Source organism: Bremia lactucae, linkage group LG13, assembly GCF_004359215.1.
Source record: "Bremia lactucae strain SF5 linkage group LG13, whole genome shotgun sequence".
Classification (NCBI taxonomy): Eukaryota; Oomycota; class Peronosporomycetes; order Peronosporales; family Peronosporaceae; genus Bremia; species Bremia lactucae.
In genome coordinates this window covers 2,131,321-2,150,477 of record NC_090622.1, presented here as the reverse complement: position 1 = coordinate 2,150,477, position 19,157 = coordinate 2,131,321, and the positions used below count along the sequence as shown (strand labels likewise).

The 19,157-nt window shown below is 45.0% G+C and overlaps 8 protein-coding genes across 8 annotated transcripts; 4 read left to right on the top strand and 4 right to left on the bottom strand.

Annotated features, from left to right (window-relative positions):
• Window positions 1-401: 401 nt before the first annotated feature.
• Window positions 402-614, top strand: CCR75_007555 (uncharacterized protein; the record flags this gene model as incomplete). The annotated part of the gene is made up of 1 exon (XM_067965613.1): window positions 402-614. The coding sequence occupies one exon, from the start codon at window positions 402-404 to the stop codon at window positions 612-614; it is 213 nt and encodes a 70-aa protein (XP_067823432.1).
• A 29-nt stretch (window positions 615-643) lies between these two features.
• CCR75_007556 (uncharacterized protein) lies at window positions 644-1,240 on the top strand (the record flags this gene model as incomplete). Its single annotated transcript, XM_067965614.1, has 1 exon — window positions 644-1,240. The coding sequence occupies one exon, from the start codon at window positions 644-646 to the stop codon at window positions 1,238-1,240; it is 597 nt and encodes a 198-aa protein (XP_067823654.1).
• A 484-nt stretch (window positions 1,241-1,724) lies between these two features.
• On the bottom strand, window positions 1,725-2,732 carry CCR75_007557 (uncharacterized protein; the record flags this gene model as incomplete). The annotated part of the gene is made up of 1 exon (XM_067965615.1): window positions 1,725-2,732. One exon carries the CDS (start codon window positions 2,730-2,732, stop codon window positions 1,725-1,727), a length of 1,008 nt encoding a protein of 335 aa, XP_067823228.1.
• A 2,586-nt stretch (window positions 2,733-5,318) lies between these two features.
• Window positions 5,319-6,802, bottom strand: CCR75_007558 (uncharacterized protein). The gene is made up of 2 exons (XM_067965616.1): window positions 6,312-6,802; window positions 5,319-6,255 (listed from the first exon to the last, which is right to left on the bottom strand). Exons 1-2 carry the CDS (start codon window positions 6,700-6,702, stop codon window positions 5,486-5,488), a joined length of 1,161 nt encoding a protein of 386 aa, XP_067823655.1. The 5' UTR covers window positions 6,703-6,802; the 3' UTR covers window positions 5,319-5,485.
• A 563-nt stretch (window positions 6,803-7,365) lies between these two features.
• On the bottom strand, window positions 7,366-9,378 carry CCR75_007559 (uncharacterized protein; the record flags this gene model as incomplete). The annotated part of the gene is made up of 1 exon (XM_067965617.1): window positions 7,366-9,378. One exon carries the CDS (start codon window positions 9,376-9,378, stop codon window positions 7,366-7,368), a length of 2,013 nt encoding a protein of 670 aa, XP_067823656.1.
• A 94-nt stretch (window positions 9,379-9,472) lies between these two features.
• Window positions 9,473-10,511, top strand: CCR75_007560 (uncharacterized protein). Its single transcript, XM_067965618.1, has 3 exons — window positions 9,473-9,779; window positions 9,856-10,001; window positions 10,073-10,511. Exons 1-3 carry the CDS (start codon window positions 9,542-9,544, stop codon window positions 10,424-10,426), a joined length of 738 nt encoding a protein of 245 aa, XP_067823190.1. The 5' UTR covers window positions 9,473-9,541; the 3' UTR covers window positions 10,427-10,511.
• Window positions 10,512-12,170: 1,659 nt separating this feature from the next.
• CCR75_007561 (uncharacterized protein) lies at window positions 12,171-12,707 on the top strand (the record flags this gene model as incomplete). The annotated part of the gene is made up of 1 exon (XM_067965619.1): window positions 12,171-12,707. One exon carries the CDS (start codon window positions 12,171-12,173, stop codon window positions 12,705-12,707), a length of 537 nt encoding a protein of 178 aa, XP_067823189.1.
• Window positions 12,708-12,875: 168 nt separating this feature from the next.
• Window positions 12,876-14,744, bottom strand: CCR75_007562 (uncharacterized protein; the record flags this gene model as incomplete). The annotated part of the gene is made up of 3 exons (XM_067965620.1): window positions 12,876-14,132; window positions 14,197-14,490; window positions 14,622-14,744. 3 exons carry the CDS (start codon window positions 14,742-14,744, stop codon window positions 12,876-12,878), a joined length of 1,674 nt encoding a protein of 557 aa, XP_067823191.1.
• Window positions 14,745-19,157: the final 4,413 nt, after the last annotated feature.

The window sequence follows — 19,157 nt, the reverse complement described above, 5'->3', positions numbered from 1 at the left end:
CCCACGTGCGACATCGATTGCATAACAGAGGCCCGTGTGGCTAAAATAACTTAAAGTAAGCGACAGTAGCATAGATATGCTAATATGTCAAGATTTCCACCTAGTTGGCACTTGATTTCAAATTAGCGTTTCTAATCATGCACCTCGTTACATTCTTGGCAAAAGACTGTATAAAGAGACTTGCCATCTGGTCGAGTGCACGCATCTTTATTCACAATTTCTCGACCGCCCAGCGACGAAGCGACGACCCTGATGAGCACTGCCCTTCGTGCTATCTTTGTTCGAGGGAGTGTATTATAAAATTCATCCTGAAGCAAGGAAATTGCTAGAAATTAAAGCCTTTGCTCTTGCTGAACTTTTTTGAAATCAGATATGTATAAATGAAGCCAGCACACTGCCTAATGGCAACAGTGTTTGAACTGTTCGGTTCGAAAACTGAAAGGTCAGGAGACATCGTTTTGCATCACGGTGTGGCTTTGACAAATACGAAAAACAGCTGCAGTGAAAAAGCCTACTCGAAACAAATCGTCAGCGAAAAGCCAGCGTTGCCTGTGTGGCCACGAAAATCCTGTATAAAAGCTTGTGAGCTTTTCTGGACAGCCTCGGAAGAATAAGCTTGGGCGATGCACACCATATGATATCCATGTGGCAACTGGAAAATGGCGTTCGATGGGGGCGGGAGGGCACAGCAGTCACATTGAAACAATCGGAATCCGACGGTACGCTTCATTCCCAGATCCCTCGTCTCGACCGCAAGCCTTTAAAACTCGACGCCACAAATATGCCTCTTAAGTGGTTTCGTGGCCACTGCAATTCTGAAATCGAAGAGTCAAGGTCAACGACACACATTCCTACTTCGAAATCCACAACAAGTGCCACAAAGCATCGATTTCGTCGTTCTCGCTCGCACGGCCACGGGTTACACTCTGTGATTAGCTCGTCGACTCAGGAAGTACACTCAACGGAGACGCAACGCCGCCTATTATACCAGTCGAAAACCTCTCGTCGATTTACGATTCATGGTATTTCGTACCACAGCAAACACACTCCCGAGGCGGGATGGAGCTGCACTTCGGAGACTTCACAGTCTACGACCTCATCGCCTCCGGGTCTCACCCGTATGATTAAGAGTCACTTTGTAAAAAACTCGAGCCGAACAGCACCGTGTCAAAGCCCACCACGCACGCAAATGACGCTAGACTCGAACCCATCAATAATCTTTATTGATTGCCCCCCATAAGCAACGATGTAATGTCTTGGTGTAGTCGTTGAGTTGTTTGTGTTAGTCGTAAAGTTAATTATTGCAATACATTGCCGTGGCAATACATTAGCAACAAAAATAACAGAGATCGATGTTGTCCCGTCTTCATTTTTGTTAAAGTTACAATAGAAACGTTGCAAAAAGTGCATGATTTGTGCACCGACTTTTGCATTTCCACTTCATGACTGATTTGTGCATTCTAATTTCAATCAAGCCCAAAAAGGATTTCAACATGAGACGCTGCGAGGGATAATAGTGGCTTCAATTTAGACGCATAAGGACTGTTTTCTGAACACATGTCTACTTCATTCCTTAAAGCCTGAGCAATTTAATTCAGGGCCGCCTTAGTATTCACGTGGCTTGTGTATTTTTGAATTAAAGCAATTTTATAGTAAAGAGGATAAATAGATTCACATAATGTAATCAAATAGCTTAGCTTGTTCCATAATTTTTATAAAGAAAACTATTTCAAGCAGAGCATACCCAAAGTTACATTAATCTCTTGTAGCTTCGATGCGTTTTGAGAGGTCAATGCAACTTGGAGCCTATTTACAAGCCAGTTACTCGCGTAATCCATCACGTCCTGTTTTTCAGGCTCGTTATAAAGACAATGGAAGAGTCCCGGGAAAAGCTTTAGCTCCTTGTCCATATGCGCTGCACGAGCAAAAAAATGCTCAACACTTTTTACGCTCGTGACTTTGTCCTCAGTTCCTTGCAACACCAGCAACGGTACGTTGCAAAAAGTACTATTTGGGTCTTCAATTTGGTTGCTCTTTTGCAACTGCTCCATACCCAAACCGATTTGCACTGCAACGAGTGCAGTTAAATTATCGGTAACATTAAGTAGGTCGGCCATGTAATCTTTAAGAAAGTCGGGGTTACGTGTTAAGCCTGCAAAGTTGACACCGGGCACCAATCTCGCAGTAGGAAAGAGCCACACTAATGGCTTCGAAAGTGTTTCCATGATACGAAGAGTCAGTGTATACTCAACTGCAATGGCTGGCGACGCCACGACGCAGCCACGAAAATGGTGTTTTTCGGACACAATGGTGTTTAAAGCAACAAGAGCTCCAATGGAAATACCCATTATCACTAAAGGGGGGTCGCAACTTCCCTCTGGCAACATTTGCAAGTAAATATCACTTTTAGCAGTCGTGATGAACTGATTCGTGTCGTCAACAAAGTATTTAAACTCGGACCCATGTGCACGTAATCCTGGACGTTCACATTCACTCTGTCCGTGGCCCAACATGTCATAAGCAACCACTCCGAAACCGTGGAGGCACAGGTGCTTATACACGTGCGCGAAGCGAAGACAGTGCTCTCCGATACCGTGCAGGAAGAGCACGACACCTCGTAGAGGTTGCGATTGAGGTGGAAAAGCGGCACAGTAAAAGAGCTGTTGACCGCGTATATTAAGAAAGTGACCGTCGATGTAACGCTGGTCCTGTAGATACGATGATGGCTTCATGGACTTTTGGACGAAACACGTAAACACTCAATTATTGAAATTTAAAAATTAGCAATGTGGATTCTTCTCGCTATTTCATTATCAAGAATTCATATGGAAAGAATCTTGTTGATCAGATCAATTCTCGCAAACAATTAGAATGAGTTCAATTTTGAAAAAATTTTCTTTATAGACGCTGCGATAAATGGTTCTGGTAACTAAGTAGCTGCTAATGGAAATATCCGTTTCTGCCTTTAATCTGATTATTCTTTCAGATGTTACATTCTGATTTTTAATTCTAGCCCTATGTAGCACTTAATAGAAACTAGATTGTGTGAATTTATTCTCTTGTGCTCAAAATTGTTCTCAAGATGAAGTTCGATCTAGAATTATACTAGTTCCCAAAAGCAACATACCACTGGACAATATGGAACTAGATGGAGAAAGAACTGGCGGCTCTCACTCATAAACTTCTGGTGAAGTGGGGAGACTATACAATTCTTGATATCTTCATCAGCTTCTTATGTAGGCGGGCAGTTGTAATGCGGCCACGCTCTACTTAGACACACACCCTAGCACAGCGAGGAAGCGGTTTAACCAGCTTCTCTTGCGTGCAGTGAGATAGTTGTGGTGGCGCGTTAGCGACCTCACCCAACGCACTAAGTACATTAGTTAAGTATCGTCACGGGAGCGGTAATCCGTCTCCCCGTGCGCACTTACCAAGTAGGAAGTAGTTTTCAGACTGATTTATATTTAATAGAATTAAATATAAATACCTTTTTTACCAATTAAAATGTTATCTCTATAAATATCATTAAATATGTATTGCGAGCGTATCTTTATAGATACCTCGCGTAACGGATGACGCTAGCCGTCATCCCTCCTAATGCACCCCATGTGCATCACGTCCACAAGGGTTGGTCACAAAGGTGCACCACACCCGAGTGATGGGTCTAATTACTATTATTTAGTAATTGACCATCCCCTTAAGTACACCAAGTGTACTTAACGGGGACTGTGAAACATAGGAGCAACTTTAGCCCGTTACAGCGTAGGCACGGTGCTGACGCATCACGTGAGCCACCACTCGGTTGAGTGTCGCTGGTGCGTTTTTCAAACCTTGGGGCATCACAAGCCACTCCCAAAGCCTACCGCTTGGGGTGCTTACTGCCATTTTGGCTGCATCAGACTCTTTCATGAGGATTTGATAGTAGCCATCCTTCAAATCCAACGCGGAAAAGACAGTTGGCTTTCTTATGGTGTTCAACAAGACATCTTTCCGCGGGATTGGCGTTTGCGCCGGAATGGTCGCCGTGTTCAGCTTATTTATTATAAGCATGAGCCACGTGCCATCCACCTGTGGCTTTACGCACACAAAAGGTCGGGCTGCAGTGAGGCGATTTGCTCTCAAGCACATGTCCCACCTTGGCTCACTTGTCGAAGAACTCATCGATAAAATCGACTTGTTCTTTCGGCAACGGCCATTGCCTGGTCACACAATACTTGGTGCCAGGTTTGAGGTCTATTTCGCGCCCGACGCCCCTATCTGCTGGTAGGCGGCTCGGCACTTCTTCTGGGAACTCATCGCGATGTTTCCACAGAAGCTCAAAGAACAGACTGTCTCTCAAGGCGTCTCCCAGCCTTGAGCAGCGTACCGCTTCTTTTTGACCGTTTCGAGGATGCTCTCATCACTTGTGGACGACGAGCAACAGTCCACCAAGTTCTCTCCTGGAACTGGTGCGACTATTTCGTGGATCTTTCCTTCCTAGATCCCACGACATCTCCGGTAGATTTACTATCTCGCAACCGATCACTCATTAGGGACATCTTTCTGAGATAAACAGCAGCAGAAGAACTTCTTGCTAAGGACGAAGGGATAATTGTTTTGCTTGGAAGCCAAATGACGCCATGGTGAAGATTATCGAAGCTTATGGCAACGCTTTGCTAGTTGAAGCGAAGGAGATGTTGCGCCGAGATTTCAATACATTGCTGAAGTGAGAGGAGTAGAACCGGCATTTCAGGCGTCAGGGCAGAGACATAAAAATCGAGGTCGTTCTAGATGTTCACAAATTGAACACATACATATAGATTATTTTGTCTCAGGGCAATTGTTTACACAGTATTAAACATCGGTTGAAAAGATGCGTGGGCACAAAATAATGCAAGTAGCTCATATAGTGAGAAGCGTAGCATTCATGTTATGATCACATGTGGGGAATAAGAAGTACAAGTTGCTGTACGACGCCAGAGCCCCTACCAAGTTTCATGTTCAATAAAATAGTTTTGTTAATCTCGTCACTTTTTTATTAAAAGTCTAAAAATAGCATTATATATGAATAAATTGGACGACCATGTAACAGAAGAATCATAATTCTTTGTATTGTAAACCTCGAGAACGCTGATTTTTTTTTTCTTATCACGTACTACAACTCATTTTTTCACACCAGGATATTTCGAAGGACTGTTGCAAATACTAAATATATTCGAAACGGCAACAGTTGCTCCGCCTAAAATTCAGTGTTTTATGTCAAGTAAAACATTCAAGCTGATTTCTGAAAATGCTTGACAAATCCAGCCTAAGCGTCATTTTGCATACTACATCGAAAATTTAATGCTAAACGAGATAATTTATTTTACGTGATGACCTGCTGTGGGCCATCAACTCACTAAGTTTTTCCACTAGTCTTCAATCCAATTCCTTACTAATTTCACTGCAAAGTTACCGCGCGTTCGTCCAAATATGCCCTAGAGCGCATAATCACACAGTCTATGTTTTATGCATAGTAGTTGTGGGCGTTATATCCCTCTTGATTGTCCATCATGGTAGGATAAGAGTGCTTGTATCGATCTTGGAGGATCATGTGTTGAAAGTCCGAACTGATAGAAGGACTCAAATTGGTCAAGCCTTGCGTAATATACAAAGGTTTTTCAGTGAAAGAAACCCTCCTTTGATAATCTTGCAAAACGTGAATACTCGGCAATAGAGGCATGACGTTGGGTGGTTGCCGGTGCTGTTTCTCGTGGTTTAAACTACTGTGCTGTGCCAGTAAAGAAGGCCTCGTCGAATGTAGCGATTTTAGATGAGGGAGCTGAATGTCAGTATTCAAAAGTGCTGAGTATCCTAGCGCTCTAGACGCGTCGGCTCTTGTCATCTGCGCAATCGATCGAACTGGAGATGGCGACCGTATCATCACGGTTTCAGTACCACATGAGGCACGGGGCTCGGATGAAAAGCTCATTACGCGTTCGTCCACATTCAATCGATCATGCCACTGATCTTTGCTTGGTACTTGCCGACTTGTGGGTGAAGGTACCAATGTCTTTGTTTTGTGCAAGGAGCATAGACCACCACGCACTGCACGCTTGCAGCAGTGCTGAAGAAGACAAATGGATGACCCACCATGTTGTTGACAATAATTATTGGCCATTGCGCGTCGATTACACTTTTCTTCCGCACATCGACGAAAGCCACCGTGTCCAACACATAGTCCGTCGTATTGTACCACCTTGTTGCACATGTCAATACGACATCGTTTGCCTCCACCTACACAGACGTCAGACTTTCCAACCTTCTTTGAAAATACCAATGAAATGCCTTACCATGAGCAATACAGGCCCCGCCGCTTTGAGCGCGTTTGGAACATCCTTGATAACCGCACTTCTTCCCTCCGCCATGCACCCAGCAAAAACCTCCAGACTGCGCACTTTTCGAGCACCCATGAGTCTGACAACGCTTTCCACCACCATGTGCGACACAAAGTCCTCGACTCACGACACTCGTGGTGCATCCAACTTTCGTACATTTATTGCCACCACCGTGCGAAATACAACGTCCACCGCGCTTAGCAGTCTTCTGACAAGCTGGAAAACTGCATCGCCTCGATTTGGTTTTCACGTAAGCCTCCGACGTCTCCGTGTCAAAATTATTGTCAGCGCTTTTTCTTGGATTCTCCATCGGGTCTGGGCACAATAATTGGTTAAGCGATGGCATGGTAAAACCAATTTTGATGTGCGAACGCACGACTTCTTGAAGGTTTAAGAAAAGGTTCACGACTAACAATTCCAGTTCATTGCCGTGGTGGTGGGACAATGGTCATCCGAAAGCCATCTATGGCGGGAGATGTGAAACGAAATACCCGTTAAGAAGTTTCTCAGTCTACAAATAACGCACACATTTATAAAAAAGAATTGCAAAACGTGGGTGCTTTTATGCGTCAATGCCGTTGTGTTAACACGATTCCCAACGTGTCGCCTAAATATAAAGATTCGAATTCGGGCTTGTCAATCACTCGATTAAGTCGACACATTAGAAAAAAGGAAGCCGCGTATACGTATATATTTAGAAAACGAGGGAGTTGTTTGAATCTACACAACGTCGGTTGCTGGCCCCAAGGGGTAAGGGAACGAAAGTTTGGTTTATGATCAAAAAAAAAAGATACGCTTGAATTACCACCTACGCGCGACCCTTGAAGATTCCATTAAAAAGGATACTACGCGACCGCCGTGAGTTGTTTTTTATTATTTAAATCAGATTTTCTGGCTGTTTCAAAAAAAACAACGTGTGGTTGCGTGACAAGAAATACTAATTGTTTTTCCATCCATTCATACAGCAACCTAACGGCAACTCAAGGCCTTCGGTCCTTCATGAGGACAATTATCGTCGACGAGACACCACGAGTACCGCCACAGTCGTCACCGCAGCTGCAACGGCAGCGTACCCCACGACTTGATCCGATACGCCAAGCCACTGCGCCAATGCACTCGGGGTCGTCGGAGACGCAAATGTCACTTTTTTATACTTAGTCTTGGCAATACTCTGTTCAATATCTCGCTGAATCATCTTGGCTGCAATAGGGTGATACAAATTCTTACACTCGGCAAAAATCGTCTCGGCTTGTGCTGGACCCAATGCCGTGCACAAATCACGAAACAATGGACGCACAAACTTCATTCGTCCTTGTTCTTGAAGCATTTCGACAATCGTTTCTAATGACCGTAAATCGCCGGATCGAAGCAACAGCGTGTACCACCGAAAGCGAAGCTCGGCATTGCGCGTATTTGTTAAATGCGAGTGCGTAAACGCATTAATTGCATCGAGGTGCGGGAGGGTGAACCTCGCATGTGCTTGTTTCATTAATAGCGTGTCTAAAAGCACGATCCATAGACTGGTGGGCCATTTTTGTAATTGCGTCGAAGTGACACTCGTCCATGTATCCATTTGATTCCGTGTAGCCATTTGCGTGCCAAGCATTGTGGCTTGACATGTGAGTGTCGTATCAAACGTATTTGCAACAGGTGGCATCCCTGGTGAATAAAACCACGCCTCCCAATCAATTGTTTTTAACACGTCGGGTTGTCCAATAAAGTACGATTCAAAAAACGTTCGAAATTCCTGCGACGTAATGGTTTGAAACTTAAAGGCTTGAATATATGCTTTTGCAAAGGTTTCAAACACGTCTTGACCACCCACTACGGTCGAGAGGTAATGCAGGAAATTAAACCCTTTTTCATACGGAATTGACGAGAACACGTCATCTGGATCAATGCCGTCCATATTCGGTACCAGAGCCGTGTACGGATGATCGTGTCCAAACGCTTCTACTGCTTCCTTTAGATCTCGAAGACCCAAGAGTGCTTTTAAATCATACGCTTTCGGATCCTGAGCAATTCGTGTCTGAATTTTACGCTCAAGCCACATGGTCCAGCCTTCATTGAGCCAAAAATCCGTCCACGAACGATTTGTGACGAGATTTCCCGTCCATGAATGGGAAATTTCATGAGCTACGACGTCGGCAAGCGATCGATCTCCTGCCAATAGCGTTGGGGTTACAAATGTCAAGCATGGGTTCTCCATTCCTCCGTACGGGAACGACGGGGGTAAACACACGAGATCGTAGCGTTGCCAGACATACTCTTGTCCTGTGATTTCTTCCGCATGTTGTAAAAACGCTTCAGTCTGTGCAAATTCATGCGCCGCTTTCGTGACGATTGTGGGCTCGGCCCAGACACGACTGCGTGGACTTAAGTCGACACTTTCGAGTTTTCCCGCAACAATCGCTAATAGATACGATGGAATTGGTACGGATTGATAAAACGAGACTTGGTACGTTTGGTCGCGCGTGTTGTGGCTATGGCGGCCGTGGGAATCGGCAATGGCACTTAAGAGACACGTACACCACTCGGGTACGGTTACGGTCGCGGTATACGTGAATTTACACGATGGCGTGTCCGGACACGGCACGATTGTGCGTGCGTGAATGGCTTGGCATTGTGTAAAGAGGTACGGATGGGTCTTGCCGGCCGTGAGCTCCTTGTTGAGCCATTGTAAGCCACTCGAAGCCGCGGTGGTGGTGTAGTCGATGCGGATTGTTGTGGCGTGGGTAGGCACGGAGACGATAAGAGCACGACCAAAGACTGCGTGCTCGTGTTTCGCTAGTGAAAAGGACGTTTCGTTGCCATCAACAAAAGCTTTCAAGATGTTTAAGTGGTGCGTATCGAGCACGACGACGGACGTGGAGGTGGGAGACGTGTGGTGAAACGTGTACTCGGCGTAACCCTTGAGTTGCTGAGCTTGGAAGTCTAGCGCAATGAACCAGTTGAGATGCGTGAACGTCACCTCGTGGAGGTTGGCGTACGAGTGGGAAGAGAGGGCGGGGACGTCGGCCATGGTCCAGGGAGCTCCCGATTCGTGAAGGGGAAGCGAAAGTATGAGTTTTGACCATTCAGAGTCGAGAGAAAAGGAGGCCAATTTGTTTTTTTATTTTTTTTAAAAAGTTTGAAAACAAATTTTAAGAAAACGTAACCCGTTTGTATTGCCACGTACCCGCATCATGAACATGAATATGGATCCGAACACTTTGAGCCCCTGGTTTACAGCACCGGAGGGCGAGTATTCACCTGCAAATGTACCGAATCCACAGTTTAATAGTAATGGCAATGGTCTAGCCTTTCATCCATCCGCGCTTGGCTCGTCCAATGGACTTAGCGGCACCGTGGGTTCTTCTTCGGATTTTTATGACGATGTTGACAATGGCGACGACTTTGCGAACGAGCCACCACTCTTGGAAGGTACCAATTGATACGTTTTCTATGACTCGATAAGTGCCGGTTCTTACTTGTCATTTTGACTGATGTGGAACGAAAGAACTCGGCATAAACTTTACGCATATTTGGGCCAAGACAGTGTCTGTACTGCTTCCGACAAAGCAGATCAACGAGCACATTCTGGACGATGCAGATTTGGCAGGACCACTAGTCTTTTGCTTTCTCTTTGGCATGTGTTTGCTACTGGTACGAGCATGTATATTTTACAATTTTAGAGATTTTTATTGTAAGGATTCTGATTTTAATCCCACATGTAGGCTGCAAAAGTTCATTTTGGGTACATTTATGGCTTTGGAGTGCTATCGTGCCTATTTATGTATTTGCTGATGAATTTGCTGTCTCCGGAGCGAATGATTGACATTTATCGCGTATGTTCGGTACTGGGGTACTGTTTGTTGCCAATTATTGGCCTTGCAGCAATAAATATTGTCGTGTCGGTGAAGGATCTTGGCCTTATTGGCTTCTTGCTGGCGAGTGTGTGTACGCTCTGGAGCACGCACACAGCGTCACGGTTCTTTGAAAAGGCGCTATATATGACGGAGCAAAAGTACCTCATCATGTATCCAACCATGTTGGTCTATGCGTGCTTTGTACTTATCGCCGTGTTTTAGACGTTTCGTGCAGAATATAATTCCTTAAATCAATCTTGTTGTAGCTTGTACCATTAACACTTAAGAATTGTTTTTAGGAGTTTTGTACAAAATTGTGTTCACTATTGCAATTACAGTTTGCTAAAGCATCGAAAAATATAAATTACATTATAAATCATGGGAAAAATGTTAACGGCACCCACCATTTTGGTGAACGGTACCCCACAAGTAAGTTTATATTTAATATTGATTAATCGGAATAAATATTTGACACCTTTATGATTATAACGAGAGAAAGAGGAAAATGAGATTTTGGACTTGAGTAACATTGAAGTATATGATGTCGAGAAAGTCTCCGTGTCAGTTCTCTCCGACCGTGGCGAATTTAAATCTCAACATTCTTAGATCATGGAGCATTTGTATACGCCATTTAATGTGAATCACGCGATATTTTCCGCCAAAACGCCAGCACATATGGAATTCTTCGAATGAATAAAAAGCTCGACGATATGCATCAGACAAAAATAGCAATCAGCATTCGGTAAGTATCGTACTTTTTTGCGGGTGATCGCCCGTCCTTGTCATTTAATACCAAGAAATTTGGTAGCATTCAGGTACAGTCAAATGAACAAAGTTGTCTTCAGTAGATATTACTCTAGTTGCCGAGCAAATTTCAACTATTGAAAAGGTTGCGAAGCTATTGCGCTTGTTCAAATTAGAGCTGTTCGAATGGGTATAGAGCTCGGACATCGCGGTAAATGGCGTCATATTTCTGAAAATTCCTTACGCGATGGGTTTCAGTTTGGTTACGAATTCATTGATAAGACGAGAGCAATCTACATTTTTAAAGAGTTTTTCAACTTTGACAAAATTCAGCCCATACGCGCTACAGGCGGTAAAAATAAGCTCATTGGATTATCCAGCTTTGCGCTTAACATATCATTTTGCAGTTTTATTGCTTTATTGGCAACTTCTCGTAGATTAGAAACCAGTCGGACGACGTAGAATCTCTGTATCTGTCAACTGTCGAGCAAGTCGCCCTGGCTTGTCAAAACATAGCCTTCTCCAGCAGCAATCGTTCTGGCTTTCTCAAACAATGCCTCTCGCGTTACAAACTGAGTGAAAATTGCGGCTTACATGACTTTGTAAGTGCTTGGCTTGCAAATATCTACAATGGCACTCACCGTTCTAACGGCATTAATGGAATCTGTCAAATAGAGTAAAGGGACTGCTTTCAAACGCGTCAAACGCGATGCTTGAGATTGTGTGAAATATTTAGTCTGATTAGTCAATATTTGATATAATTATACTTGTGGGGTGCCGTTAACCGAAAAAAGTGGGGTGCCGTTAACATCCTCCCAAATCGTAGAGAGTTCAAAGAATAGTTTTTCCCATCATTATCGATGACTAATAATTAACTCCAGTTGAATCGAGTTCATTATCGACTGTTGCGACTACTTTTGAACGTTACGATGGTGTTCCAGACACATATATAATGATTTATACCTATGATTGTATAATCGTAATATTCACCGACTTGTGGGATTCTAGAGTAACTTGATGATTATTTGAGACCTGTTTGTCTTACTTATAAACAGCAGCTCCCTCAATTCTGGATGTATTTGCGTCTTGACGTTGCAAGAGCGGCTTTCCATTCGATAAGCACGAAGAAAAACCTTCGTTAAAACGCATGCCATGCAAATCGTCATTTTTACATTCTTGCCATTCAAGCCAAAGCTTTTCTTGTCTTTCGAAGTTTAAAGCGATGCCACTTCAAATTCCTGGATACCACTCTAACACTCCCCTCCACCCGTCGTTTAACGACGATATCCGTGACCTTCATCTGCTGTACGATTACGATGCTGAAGGTCCGGACGGCGAGCCGGAAAAGTGGCGCTATGAAATGTGGTTTTTCTCGGAAAATCGAATTGTGTACTCGATTCACGGTGGCCCCATGGCTGGGCGTCTTAACTACCAAACCGTAGCCTTTCAATGCATTCGCCCGGGTGAGCTCTGGCAGTGCAATTGGCTAGAGGAGACTGGCACGATCGTGTCGCTTGTCTACGATATAAAGGAACAGAAAATCACGACGATGATTGGGTTTTCAAAAGGCCACTGGGAGCACCCCAAAGAAGCCCATGGTGACAAGCGTAACCCCGAAGACTACGCTCGCTGGCGCAAACTGGCCGAGCATGGCACAAACCGCGATCGTTTGATTCTGTGCGAACAGGCTACGATCCTCGAGACGTTTAAAGGAGCTGGCAATCTCGTCCCAATTGCTCCAGACGCCGAGACTCTATAAGTCGACGATTTCATCGATCAAATATTATAAGTGCATTTCACAAACGACCGAAAGGAATCCTAACGTCTTTGAATTAATACCTCGAACAAGGTTCTTTAACCAATATTCATCCTTTGGCGTCTACTTCTTTCATAGCGCCTCTTTTTCCGTGGTAACTCCCGCGTCTCTTTATTTCCGATGAGATTCCTGCCACGCAATTACAAGTTCTGCATGTAATTGAAGCATTGATGCGTGCTTGGAATCAAGGGCCAGTTTCTTGAGTAATTCAAAGAATCGCGGCATCAACACGCGCTTTATTGGTAACACCAATAACAGCGGCATTGCGTCCAATGCGTACCCTGCACAGACGAATGCATTCACAGCTTGACTCAATAAAGTCCACTCTGCTTCCACGTGCAGTCCATTGGATTCCGGACGCTGCACGCACGCCAACCAATGCATACAAAAGTCCGAGACCGATCCACGGGCTCTGTCACTGCATTCAATAAGCCATAGACCCAATAAACGCCGCACCGCTGGATGTACGATCATTACTTTCGTCGGTACAGCATTTTGAATTGCTCGAAAGAGTCGCACGTTCTTGAAAAAGAACGAAGCGCCGTGTTTCTGTAGCTGTTGGACTTTTGCACGACGCTCTTCTGGAGAACCAGCTGTTGACGCGGCTGTTGCGAGGTATAACGGCGTGAAACCAACGGAATTAGCCACGTCGACTTCATTCGATACGTGCTGTCTCACAAGCGCTAAGATCGACTGCAAATCCCTTGCGGATCCGTACCTTGCCGCGTAATGAAGCACCGATTCGCACGTGCCCTTCGTTCGGGCTTGGAGCAGTAGCGTAGCAGACTTAAAGGTACATAGTGTTTCGACGAGAGCTTTGCGCTGCTTCACAAGAGCCACGTGCAGTGATGTCTCGCCTCGTGCATTCACGACATCAATGCTAGTATACATACCTTCGAGTAAGAAACACACAATGTTGACAATTCCGAGGTCGGCGGCTTGCAAAAGCACTGCCGCCGAGAAATCTTGTCGAGTGAGTGTCGCGACGAGCGAGTGGTGGTTTAAGAGCAATTGCAACGCTGTCGTGTCGCCACGTTGGACAATGAGTGTCAAGGGCGTCTCGCCACTCTTGTCGGCGAGATCAATAAGTGCTCCTCGAGAAACGAGTAGATTCGTTACGAGCATGCTTTGTTCGGGACATGTTCGCAAACACAAGTGAAGCGGAGACTTTCCTGTCGAGTCCTGTGCATCCATGTGGGCTCCGTGATCGATCAAGAGCTTGGCGACTTCGTAAAGCTCATCGTTCGTCGCAAGTAGCAACGCCGTTTTTCCGTCCTGATCTCGTGCTTCGGTCTCAGCGCCGAATCGAAGCAGTAGATTAACCACGTTTAGTGTATGCTCTAGTCGCAAAGCATCCTCTTCTCGACACTAAACAAAGTTAACAATATCGTCAGTTGCATAGTAATGAGATATCAGAGCTAGTGCCACGGACATCGACCACTGTATTAAGCTGCACCACAGCTGTTCCTTGAAAAATCGCTCGTAATGCTTGAACATTGTGCCTTAAAAGTGTCACCATCAAAGCCGTGACACCGTGTCGACCACGGTCGTCAACTGGCTGCCCTTCTTCAAGCAAATATTTCAAAACTTGGTCACTTCCATCCCACGCTGCAGCATGGAGCGCTGAAGCGCCTACGGTTGGCAAATGGAACTTGTCCCAATCACAAAACGACGTCACGTCCTCGCTGTCGTCACGAATCGTGGAATTGGACTCGAACGCGATAACCTATCACCACGAAAATAGGACACCATTCGATGGTCGTCAGTGAGCCGCAGACGCGCCAGATAAATCAGATGTGCAGTTAGCGGACAAGAATAGTACGTGCACCGTGCGCCACAATGAAACGAGCTACGTACGCGATTAAGCGCTAGCCACTGGGGATGTTCCTTTCGAAGACGTTGCATGCTCAAGACATCTCCGCGGCGCCCTGCATCGAGCCACGCCTGCTCGACGTGTTCGAGGGCAGGCTGCTTCGCCATGATGCCCCCGCTTTTGTGCACAATTGTCTAGGCACGTTGGTCCGCGAAATGAAGAATGATTCTTCATTGCACAGATATTTTAAAAAAAACCCGGTGGCTATCATGTACTGCAACAGGATCGCAGCCGAGCCACAGCGTGATGCTGATCTTTCTAGAAAAGCGACTGGTGACTTTGTGCTTTTGTGGCGTAGCCAGGACGTCGAGACGGACAGAAGGCCGGCTTTTCATGGGGAAGGTGGCGTAGAGCGTAGTATAGAAAATGCGAGGAAGTGCTTTCCTGAGCGTCTCAGTCAAGAAATTTTCAACTTGGCTACCAAAGCGATTTTTTCGTGACGAACATGAATATTTCGATACTGTACTGCTTCCTTGAGAACGAGAATTGTGAGCTTACAAGATTGTTAAGTGAGACTACATTCACATAAAAGGGAATTCGTAGGACGTTAGGTTGTTGTTGCTATATTTTTCAATTGAGAGTGAGGCTCTTACTTTCCTATAAAAGCAATGTTGTTAAGTAGCGTGGTAATCTACAAGCTGCCAACATCTCCTCTCTTGTGAGCATTAATGCGATTGAGGAGGCAGCCTTAAAAAGTATATTGAGTTTTATATCAATCAAATGGCTGAAGTTTTGGTGTCGAAAATGTCGAGCGATTTCACATCACAATTTATTTTGATCGAAACAAAGCCGAGAGCCTCAACGGCAAAATTTTTCGGTGCATATATATTGCATCTACCAAGTGTGCCCTTCGTTAGTACTGCTTCAGTACTAGCCAACTGCACCGATAACTATGAAAGTAATGGGGCACAATTCGGTTATTAAATGTTTTGTATTTTAGTGTATAAGAAAGTTAGTATTAAATATATAGAAACAGAACAACATAATTATATTAACACAGTTTACTTTTAACCCACTCATGACAGTACTTGTCAACCTACTCTGATTACAGTACAGATGGGTTGCCTCGTGGCCATGCATAGAGCCAGTGTCCATAATAAATACTCGTTGCATCTTGTGCTTGAATAATGAGCGTGCGCCGGCGTCGCGTCGGTCCGCTACTGCCATAGAAAAGAGTAAACTCAAGTCGCGTCCTTAGTAAGTCTTCTTTGCACTGTTTCGGCTCTTATTCGTCAAAACTTCTCCCGTCAATGGAAGCATATATTGCTTGCAGCGTGAGTAAGTAACAAAATGCGACTACGATATCAGAGGATGGGATCGAACCGTCGCTATCGAACGTGTAAGCTCGCGTCCTAACCACTAGACGACACTGACACTCTCCAACTAGCACCTTCTTTCAATTATCACCATAAGGTTTCTTGTAAAGCTGAAATTACTAAGCTTACTTTTGGGAGGCGTAAAAATGAGAAAAAGTAAAATTGGATTAATATATTTGTTTTCCTATGTTATGATCTTCTATCTACTACTGAATTATTATATTTATAACTAACTATGTATGTATGACGCCGAACCTGTTAAATTACTATCTGTGAGCTTGAAGATGAGTTTAAGGTCGAAATCTCAAACGGGAAAGATGTAGGCGGGCACGTCGTAATGCGGCCACGCTCTACTTAGCACACACCCTAGCTTGGTGCGCCTCCTTTCCCACATACTTGGACCATCATAAAATGGGGGGCTTTACCGTCTGACAGGAGAGTGCTGATGACCCCAAATACCAGTGCCCGGAGGATATCTTTTTTTCGTTGCCAGGTATCGAACCGACTGATCTGCAGCGCATAATTTTTCATACACTTATTCTCCGTAGTATTCTTACCATGCTATCTCTTGCTCTCACGTATATATTTCCCCTATGCAAGCATAGGCATAAAGTGCAACACTTTCGATAAACAAATTAATTTCCAACGATCTCCCTTGATGTGCACTAAGTGTAAGCCCTTGTGCCACCATGCCGAGTCTCATGAGGAACTTGGTATGCTTGTCTCTTGGAAGAGCCTTGGTCAACCCGTCCGCGAATATTTCTTCCGTCGGCTTGTACTCCAGCACAATTACCTCACTTGCCACCTTCTTACGCAAAAAATGCAAGATAATATCGATGTGCTTCGTGCGCGAATGGTAGCCAAAATTCTTGGCCAGCACAATACATCCTTAATTGTCTTGAAAAATCGTCGTTGCCGTATCCGTCTTGTACTCCAAGTCCTTCATCAAGTTTCGAAGGCAGACTGCCACTTGAGTTGCGCTGTACAAACTCATGTACTCTAGTTCCGTGCTTGACGTCGCAACGATCGACTGGCGCTTAGAGTTCCGTATGATCGTTTCGCCGTTCAGAAAGAAAACATATCCTGTTGTTGAACGCCGGGTGTCTAAGTCGCCTGCCCAATTTGCATCCGCATATCCAATGAGCTTTCAATTGATAAAGCCGCTGAATACAGGGATGATATCTCCTTATCTTCAGCGCAGGCTTTCTTTATGTCATCAAACGAAGTTGATGACGGAACACTTGAAATGAGTGCTGCAACAGTGTAATTATTTTCACTGTTGGAATACACAGCCGGCTCGAAATCGGGTCGGCGTGATATCGCATCAGCGACGACATTAAATCGTCCTGGTTTATATTTTACGGATAAATTATACTCCGCGAGAAAAGGATAGCCACCTCGCCATTCTTTGCGAGAGGTGAGGGCTATTTGCGGCCGTATGAAATGACGCATGGTCCGTTTATACGATGAACGGTCTATCTCCTCGGAGATAGACCCTAAACTTAGCCGGTGCATATTTCATGGCAAAGATTTCCTTGTCATGCACCGGGTAATTGCGTTTAGCTGGTTCGGCTGACGCGACTGGCAACAGACGACGCGCTCCGCGCCGTCCGTATCGTGTTGCAATAATGCACAGCCGATTGCGAAACACAGACGACATGGAGTGGTCTGTCTTGATGTGCACTCGCCAAGATGAATAATTGCAATAACCTTTGCTTGACGCCCTCAAAGGAGCGCTGACAATCAGCGTTCCATAACCATTTCTCGCCTTTTTCTTAAGAGACGAGAGATATGAACTTTCATCTCGGCAAATTTGCGTGAGTACTTGTGCAAGAGCGCCACCAGCCCAAGAAACTATTTAAGTCCGTTGACATCGACAGGAACTGACCAGTCGGTAATCGCCTTGATCTTTTCGGGATCAAGGCGCACACTCTGTTTAACGACGATACAACCAAAAAGTGGTATTTCGCTTGCAGCGAAAATACACTTCTTGAGGTTTGCTTACAACTTATGCTTTAGCATTAGTGTAAGAACCTGACGAACGTGAGTTTCATAAGCTTCCACGTCCGACGCGACAATAGGTCGTCGAAAATCTCGGTGCGAATTTTCGCACCGGTCTTAAATGATTCGTTACGCATCTGTTGAATGTTGCAGGGCGTTACTCAGCCGCTGTGGCATTACTAAGTCCCCGTGGCATTACTGCTATTTCCATAGCATCCCACAAGGAGTGGTCACCGCTGTATACGGGATGTCGCGTTCACGCATAAGGATCTGATTAAATCCTTTCACCAGATCCATCGACGAAAGATGGTACTCTTATACATACCATTAGTCGTCTTTAAGAACTGATGGATTCGCTTGGCCACCGTCCAGTGTGACTATCCGTAGCGCTCACAGAATTTGGCAACTTCATCTAACCGCATGCGCGATATCTGGTCGTATACAAGTCGCTATGCACATTAATGCACCTACCAGTTCGCGATTCGGAAATTTTGGTACAAACGCTTCCTCTTCAGTAATCTTCACTAGTTTCGAGTTGTTGTCCGCTTGTGTGTGCAAGTTCTTGCAATTCGCAACTCCGAACTTTTCCGAGAGTTGCGGTGATGTATGCCTGTTGGTTCGTCTTGGTCAAGCGTTCATCGCGTTTGCGGTGGATCTCAATTCCAAGCAGTACGTGAGATCCTTTAGCTCCTTGTTGCTGAACTTTTGCTTAAGCGCAATATTAATGTTCGTGATATACTCCTTAGTTTTACCAAACAGCATTAGGTCGTCCACATAAATAACGATGATGCTGTATTCGCCGCTTGACACTCGAATAAACACACACGGAACTGATGAAGTGCTTTTGAATCCTTGGTTCTCCAGATGCTGGTTTAGTTTGCTGTTCCACTGCCGCGCCGTTTGCTTGTTTCCATGCAGCGATTTCTGCAGCAAACACTTGCTTATCGAATTGTGTTCATCTTTAAGACCGTCGGGTTGGCCCGCGAAGATCTCCTCATCAACTTCTCCATACAAGCATGCGGTGTCAACGTTGACATCTTCTGCCTCCAAGTCTTCAGCTGCTGCGACGCCAACACCGTATTGTTTGACTCTTTGCGTCCCACTGGCGCAAAAGTCTCGACGAAGTCGATCCCAGGTCGCTGCTTAATTCCTTTCGCAACTAATCGTGCCTTGAACTTCGTAATATTTCCACTTGGATCGCGC